The 8,830-nt window shown below is 42.5% G+C and overlaps 1 protein-coding gene across 1 annotated transcript; it reads right to left on the reverse strand.

Moving 5' to 3' along the window:
• Positions 7,718–8,749, reverse strand: LOC109819384 (probable inactive leucine-rich repeat receptor kinase XIAO). Its single transcript, XM_020385099.1, has one exon. The coding sequence runs from the start codon at positions 8,747–8,749 to the stop codon at positions 7,718–7,720; it is 1,032 nt and encodes a 343-aa protein (XP_020240688.1).

Genomic DNA, 8,830 nt, shown 5'->3' on the forward strand with positions numbered 1-8,830 from the left:
TATATATATATATATATAAAACATATTAGGGTTAAGGTTAGGTATTTAACTAAAATAATTAAAATAAAATAGTTACGGGTATTTAAAAATTAAACTAATTACATAATAATTATCTACAAATAAAAACGTACATGTTGTGCTAATACAACAGTTGATACGAAATAGTCAAAATATACACATATTATACAATTAAACGAGAATAATTAATAATAAAAATATTTTTACTTATATTTAAAATCAAATAATTATGCGATAATTATCCACACAATAAAACATACCAGTTGTATTAATACGACAGGTAATACGCAACAGTACTAGAAATAATATAATAAATTATATAAATAATACGTAATTAATAATATAATGTATTATACAAAAAATATACGTAATAACAATAATAATACCACGTATTATTCAAAATGATATGTAATAGTATCGATAACTCAACGGATAAATTCCAAAAAATTTTACTACACTAAATTAATTTATAAATATCAAAATCATTTAAATAAATATAAAACTTAGACTTTAAATCACAGAAAATTGTAGAAATTCGAGAAAAATATAAATACTCTTTTAAAATTAATAATTAAATATGTTAAAATATCAGAGAATTATTTTAACTAGTATCAAAAATTCATGATCCTTACAATAGGTACTCTTTGGCACAATCAGAACGAAAAACTTTAATACGAGACTGCCATTGAGTGAAAATCATAACAGTGAAGGCTTGATAAGCAGTAAGTACATCAGAGCGATTCTTAAGTAGGTAAACCCATGTAAAACCAGAGAAATCATCGATAAAGGTAACATAATATAAGTAGTCAGATGAAGAAGGCAAAGGAGCTGGCCCTCAAATATCAGAATGTACTAAACCAAATAAGGAAGTGGATACGGATGTACTCATTTTAAATGGTAAAGCAGTGAGTTTAACCAATTTACAACCAGTACATGACTCAATCCTAGAACTAGATGATACAGGACCAAGTACTCCAGACTGAATAAGACTCTCTAGCTTTTTATTAGACATATGACCAAGTCGTCTATGCCATAAATTGGCAGGAAGCGAGGTAGAGGGTTTTGACGAACGAAGAGAAGCAACAAGAGAACGTGGACGTATAGACTCTGGAAGGTAAAGATATTCCAGAAAATACAGTTTGTGCCTCCTACGACCCACCCCAACCGTCTTGCCCGTCTGTGGATCCTGCACAATATAAGTATCAGAAGAAAATGAGACAAACAAACCCGCCATGCATAAAGAGCTAATAGAAATTAAATTCAAGCACAACTGAGGAACCACATAGACGGGACCAAGTGTTAGACGACCAGACTAATCATTTTGTGGGGTAATAGAACCATACTGAGTAAAGGACAATGGTTGACCAGCAGCTGTGTAGATAGGAGGAAGAGAGGATGAAGTAAAGACAGAGGATAAAAGTGAGGTATTACAAGTCATATGAAATGAACAACCAGAGTCAAAAATCCAGATATCATTCATACCAGAGACCGAAAGATTAGCTGAAGAACCAGCAAAATGCATACCAAAGAGTTGTGCGGCGGATGTAGAGGTGATATGTTGAAAAACATCAAGTTGACGGTGAAGACTTTCAATAGCTTGAATAGTAGAGTCTGAAGTAGTAGAAGGTATAGCATTGACCAGCAATCCTGGTGTACGAGAGGGTTGAGACTGAGGGGGTCGCCGACCACGACTAGTACCTGAGGAACGTAACTCAGGATGAAGCTTGAAGCATGTCTCAATACGGTGTCCTTCCTTCTTGTAATATTTGCAAGAGAGCTTAGATCGAGCCTGTGGAGAGGGAGCCTGTGGAGAAGTATGATTCATAACAGGAGCAGTGATAGGTACAGAAAAAATAGTCTCGAGTGAAGAGGTAGAAGTGTCTGTTGACAAATTGAGTCGTGCTGTCTGTTGTCAGGTCTCATAAGCAGTGAGAGCTCCCATAACTGAGGCCAAAGTCGGAAATTGAGGCTGATGAAGTAGTTGATCAGTCATAGTTGAATATTCATGAAGCTGACTGAAGGAGTTGATCCACCTCATGCCGTTCGTACCAGGCTAGCCAGTCTTCATATGTGGACGTCTAGAAGCATGGAGCGTAACTCTGTCCAAAAAGCTTGCATTTGTCCAAAATGGGACTACAGAGATGAACTATCTTTGCGTTGTAGAGCAATGTGTTGCAGAATATATGCCTTCCGTGCACCCGAGCACTCAGTGAAATGCTCAGTAAGACAAGTCCACATGGCCCCAACAGAGGGAAGCGAGCCAATCTCGACAGTGAGACCAAAGCCAACACAGCGAGTGAGATAATCCATGACACGAAATTCCTGCAATTGCCACTCTGAACTATCCTTGACATAAAGAGCATGTGCAATCTGAATATCGACATCACCACTACCAGAGACAATAGTACTGGATGAAGCAACAGTGATGATGGACGGTGGAACTGGTCCCGTACTGGTGAGATGATCAAGCAAACTAGCGTCACGCAAGGCATTGGTGACAATGGTGGACCACCCTGCCCAGTCACTTTGATCATTGAGGGATAAAGATGGTTTGGGAATCTTCTCTGAAGGAGCCATAACAGCAATGTTGAGATGTTAAGACGTCGAAATGTCGTTACTGACTGCAAAACGACAATGCCGTTCGTTTGAGGCCGAGAGACGGCTTGAAACGACGATGACGTTAATTTGAGACCGAGAGACGGTCTTGAAACGACAATGCCGTTAAAATAGAACCCGAAGGTTAGAATGAAACCCGAAGGTTTAAAATAGAACCCGAATGTTAGAATAAAACCCGAAGGTTAAACGAGAACGCAAAACACGTTAAGAGGTCGCAAAGCGGCAAGGCCAAAATATCTGGCAGATGAACGCAAAAAAAAAAAAAAAACACATTAAACGGCTGTAAAGCAATAAGGCCAAGATTTGGCAAAAGAACGCAGAAGCGTTAAAATTTTTATTGGAAGGGAAATAGCCCTAGCTCTGATACCATGTTAAAGTAAGAGAGAGAGAGAATCTTGGGTAAATTTTCCTTGAGTTGAATATTGAGTGTGGACATATATTTATAAAAGTAGAGGAGTATGAAGTGTGTTCTCCCAAGCAATGTGGGACTAAAACCCACTACAATACACTATTGTCAACAGTTTGCTATGTGGAGAAATTTGGAAAATTCCAGTTTTTTACAGATTCTGTGTCATAAGTCGACTCATGCACAGGCATAAGTCGACTTATGGTAAGCCGACTATAAGTCGACTTACGTTCTGCTCTAGAATTGTTGATTTTTGGCTCTGGCAAGTCGACTTATACAGACTGTTAAGTCGACTTACGATCTGTTCTCCAGTTGCTGTTTTTCTCTCTGCCAAGTCGACTTATGGCCTCTGTTAAGTCGACTTACGACGGGTTTTTTGCACAGTTAGAGTTCCTATTTGGATTCTGTTTGGGTTTGGTGTTTTCTATAAATACCAACATACGAATTAGGGTTTCTTTGGCTTTGATTGGAGATTGGTTTGGGGATATTGGAGCACAGAAAAATGAGAGTTTTTCTGAGCAATTGTTTGAGGGTTTATTTGGAGAGATTAAGAGATTTGTTGGTGAGATTAGTTGATTGGTTTGAGCATTTTGTAATCTCAGTTTGTACTCTTCTTCTCTATTAGTGAACTCTCAATCCCCTTCTTGCCCCGTGGACGTAGGCAATTTGCCGAACCACGTTAAAATTGGTGTTTGTGTTTATGCATTGATATTTGGTTGTTTTTGGCCTTCTTTGATTGGCGTTTGTTTTTGGTTCCTCGGCGCCGCCGTCCGTCTCAACAAGTGGTATCAGAGCTCGGGCTACGCTTGGGCTATTTGGAGGAGTAGATCGCTTTGGAAGTTCATCTAGGGCTTCGTTTGGTGAGAAAGATGGGATCTTTTTGGTAAAGCTTCTTTCTTTTCTCAGTTTTGGATCTATTCTTCGTTTGTTCCGCATTGGTTTGTTGGCGTTTGGGTTATTTGGAGGAGTAGATCGTTTTGGAGGCTCTTCGAGGGCTTCGTTTGGAGATAAAGGTGGGATTTTTCCTATTTGTGGATCTCGTTACCGTCGTGCGGGGTGAGATCGTTTGGAGACTCTTGTTAGGGTTTCAATTGGAGGTAAAAATCTCTCCTTTATCAGTTTGGATCTATTCTTCATTTGTTGGTGCTTTGAGATAGTTGGCCGAGATAGAAGGATTTGAAGCTGGGTTATTTGTTTGTTGATACGGTGCATTGGATTATTGAGAAGTGCCATTGACCTGTATATTGAAGTCCTTTGAGCACATTGGTATGAGCAAGGAGACCGAGATGGAGTTTGGCACTTCTATTTGATGATTGAGGGGTCTTCTATTTGGTGTTCAGTCAGGCATTTGGGGGCTTTCCAAAGAGGCATCATTGTAAGGTAAATTAGTATTTTGGTTTTCTATGTTGGGGATTGTACTAGGCATTTAAGGGTTGCAACTAATTCCCATTGGTTTTGAAGTCCTAGTAGTCAACAACAGTTGAAGAAGTGTATTGGCAGTAAGGTGAAGGTACTTTATTCTGGTTGTAGAGGGAGGTACAAGAGGGACCTACTGTATTTGTCCCGAGCTCACGGCAATTTGAGATACTTCATTGGATAGGAAACATTGAGACGACGAGATGAGATGACAGTTTCAATGGGTCGTTCCTTTCTGGAGGAGGATCGACGTTGGTTTTCGAGCATTGGTTCTGGAGCTTCGTCATATTTGGGTCACCTTAGTCACAGGTCGCCAACTGCTGCATTAGGAGTTATTGGATCTGGTGGAGCTGCTTCAGATTTTGGGTTGCATCGGATATTTGGATACCCAGTATTTGGTCACATCGAGGATGTGAGATTTGATCCGATTACGCGTTTGGGGTTCGGAGGCTCAGTTGATTATCGTTTGGGAGCTTCTGATTTTGTTCTGAGCAGGTATGTCACTTTTGACTCTCGACGGGTGGAGAGTGTTGATCAGGTCATTTGGATATCGCAGCAGGTAGAGAGTGATGCTACTCCACGTTAGGTGGAGATTACTCCACGTACTCCAGGTCATTCTGCATTATTGGAGATTCCAGCTGAGGTGACATAGCGTGTGAGTCATTTGGATTTGGATGCGGATGACGAGTTGGTAGATTCGAGTGCAGCTGGTAGATATAGTTTGGATATGGCCATTGGTTTACCTCAGGTGGAGGTGTTTGGATTGAGTCAGTTCGGGGCCATTGGAGGTGCTATCAGTCGCAGATTTGGTGATGAAGGGTTGCGTACTCTTCTATTGGATTGAGGGCCTTTGGAGGCCGTTGGGTGAACTACGTGAAGGCTTGATTCCTTGGGCAAGATGATACGTAGGCAGTCATTTATGATGCAGCCGATTTGGTGAGCGACATCAACATTTGGGGTGAGTGTTTGCACTCCCATTTGGGTCTCAACACGTGAGGCATTTGGTGTAGTCGGTGTAGGCTCAGTTTGATTTGGTGAGCGACATCGACATTTGGGGTGAGTGTTTGCACTCCCATTTGGGTCTCAACACGTGAGGCATTTGGTGTAGTCGGTGTAGGCTCAGTTCGATTTGGTGAGCGACATCGACATTTGGGGTGAGTGTTTGCACTCCCATTTGGGTCTCAACACGTGAGGCATTTGGTGTAGTCGGTGTAGGCTCAGTTCGATTTGGTGAGCGACATCGACATTTGGGGTGAGTGTTTGCACTCCCATTTGGGTCTCAACACGTGAGGCATTTGGTGTAGTCGGTGTAGGCTCAGTTCGTTTTGGTGAGCGACATCGACATTTGGGGTGAGTGTTCGCACTCCCATTTGGGTCTCGACTTGTTGTGGGTGGAGTCCGTTGCTATGGCGTACTGGACGCGACAAGTGAGGCATTTGTTTGGTTGGTGTCGGCTCAGTTTTGGGAAAACTTCGCCGAGGTGGAGAATTGTGGAGAAATTTGGAAAATTCCATTTTTTGCAGATTCTGTGTCATAAGTCGACTCATGGTAAGCCGACTATAAGTCGACTTACGTTCTGCTCTGGAATTGTTGGTTTTTAGCTCTGGCAAGTCGACTTATACAGACTGTTAAGTCGACTTACGATATGTTCTCCAGTTGCTGTTTTTCTCTCTGCCAAGTCGACTTATGGCCTCTGTTAAGTCGACTTACGACGGGTTTTTTTGCACAGTTAGAGTTCCTATTTGGATTCTGTTTGGGTTTGGTGTTTTCTATAAATACCAACATACGAATTAGGGTTTCTTTGGCTTTGATTGGAGATTGGTTTGGGGATATTGGAGCACAGAAAAAGGAGAGTTTTTCTGAGCAATTGTTTGAGGGTTTATTTGGAGAGATTAAGAGATTTGTTGGTGAGATTAGTTGATTGGTTTGAGCGTTTTGTAATCTCAGTTTGTACTCTTCTTCTCTATTAGTGAAAACCTAATCCCCCTCTTGCCCCGTGGACGTAGGCAATTTGCCGAACCACGTAAAACTACTATTGTGTTTGGATTTGTGCCGTTGTTTTGATTTGTTTGGCCTTTATCTCGACGATTGTTATATTTGGTGTTTTGATTTGTTTGGCCTTTATCTCGACGATTGTTATATTTGGTTCTCGAAGCACGCCCGTTTGGTTGTCACGCTTCCGCGCCGCGCACAACAAGACGATTGTTATATTTGGTTCTCGAAGCACGCCCGTTTGGTTGTCACGCTTCCGCGCCGCGCACAACAAGTGGTATCAGAGCATATCATTGTTTTTGGCACTACATGCTAGACCAAAAATACACGTGAAAAAGAAGAGAAATTCCTTAATTATTGGATCTGTTGTAATTAAGGTATGGTAGCATACATAAAATGACATTTAATTCCCGTATCGATCAGTGTGTGCAAACCCCCAGTTATTCCCTCTCTGGAAGAATATATAGATTTCAAAGGATTCGGATCCTCTCCACTATCTAAAAGGTAGTGGATGGACTACTACATAATCACAACCATTGATTATCTAGTTGGTAGTTGTGATTTTTTCTTTGAGTGTAAATTAGGAATGAGCGCAATACACGGGTGTATAATGAGTGTTAGATTTAGATTGTATCATAACCGTTTACTAAGTAATTAACGATTGAGATTAAAAATAGTGGTCTCTCCACTATTTTTTTTGTAGTGGAGAGGATCCAAATCCGATTTCAAATACGGACCGTCTAGCTACTTGTTAAATTTGCAGCTTACGTAAAGATTCTTGTTGTCGAGCTAGCATTTAAACCTAGGGACGGACACAACCCTAGCGACAAATTAAGGGAAACCATCCAATATTTTCACTGCTGCAAATTTATCATGTTGTCATAAGACAACACCGGGTACCTTAAAAAGAATAAAAGAGAAAAGAGGAAAGAAAAGGGGGAAAAAACTTACAAAGAAGAAGAAATAATCATATGATTTATTCATTTATTTATTTTAACTCACACGTAAACCGAGGATCCCTGAGCGAGCCCATATGAAATGGGAACCAGGGGAAGACATTAATTATTACACTGTTATTATTATCATCATCATCTTCGTGTTGACTAGACTGGTCTTCAAGTAGTCCAGTGCACCGACACCCGAAGATTAAAACTAAAAACAAGTCTCTTACAATCAATAAATACAAAAATAAAACAAAGATATGACAAAAGTTGATGAAGAGTCAAAGAAAGATGGTTGACTCCCCCCCACCATCGTGCGAATCCTGTCCTAGCGCTTGCAGGGTGGCAGTGGAGCTCCGCAGAGCCCCGGGTTCCCTTTGAATCCGCCATCACTAAGGCTCGCATTGTGCGCCGGGATCATCCCACGCAATCTGTTATATGACACGTCGAACACTGCAAGCGACGGTATGTTCAGCACTCCTGCAGGTATCGTACCCGTCAGCCCGTCCCCGGCCATTCTCACCACTGCCAGGTTTTGCAGGTTGCCCATGGACTTTGGTATCTTCCCGCCTAATAAGGGATTGTAAGACACATCGAATGCCGTGAGCGAGTCCATTGCTGGCAGCCCTCCCATGTCTCCGTCGATGCCCCCGGTGAACATGTTCCTCGAGAGGTCTATGGAGTCGTAATGGCCTAGCGGATCGCTGGTCTTTTTGGCTAGCACCGGTCTGATGGGGCCCGTGAATTTGTTGGAGTGCAGATCCACGGCGAGGAGCTGTGTCAAATTCATGAACTCTTCTGGGATCGCTGATTCGAGCGCGTTGTTGGATAGATTTAAGTTGGAGAGGTTGGTCATGTTGCCGATCCAAGTGGGCAACTTACCCACGAGTTTGTTGCTAGAGAGGTCAAGGGTCGAGATGGAGGTAGATGCGAGCCAGCGAGGGAGCACGCCCACGAGCCCGGTGTCAGCCAGGCCGAGCTGGAAGAGATTTATTTTGCCAAGAAATCTTGGCGGACTGCGCAGGTTAAGTGCGGGGTTGAATGAAAGGTGGAGATCCTGGAGGTTTGTGAGCTGAGATATCTGGACCGGGATGGGGCCGTCCAGATGGTTGCTGGACAGGTCTAGGGTCTGCAGGCTGGACATGCGGCCAATGGCCGTGGGGATTTTCCCGGACAAGCGGTTGTTATCGAGGTAGAGATCAGTGGCGTTGACCAGCTGTCCGATTGAGCTGGGAATCTCTCCTGAGATGCGGTTGTTGCTCAGGTAGAAGCGCTGGAGGCTGCGCATGCTACCAATTGAGTCTGGTAAGCTTCCGGATAACTCGTTATCGGACAAGCGGAAGAATTGGAGGGAGGCCATGCCCGATATTGAAGACGGGATGCTCCCGGAGAGGTGGTTTTGGTTGAGAAAGCAGAGGTTGAGGCCGGTGAGACCGCCGAG

The sequence above is a fragment of the Asparagus officinalis genome, chromosome 8, assembly GCF_001876935.1.
Source record: "Asparagus officinalis chromosome 8, Aspof.V1, whole genome shotgun sequence".
NCBI lineage: Eukaryota > Viridiplantae > Streptophyta > Magnoliopsida > Asparagales > Asparagaceae > Asparagus > Asparagus officinalis.

Bases quoted from the DNA above. Each gene is read 5' to 3' on its own strand.
- LOC109819384 (XM_020385099.1), bottom strand. From the start codon at position 8,749: ATGGCCTCCCTCCAATTCTTCCGCTTGTCCGATAACGAGTTATCCGGA.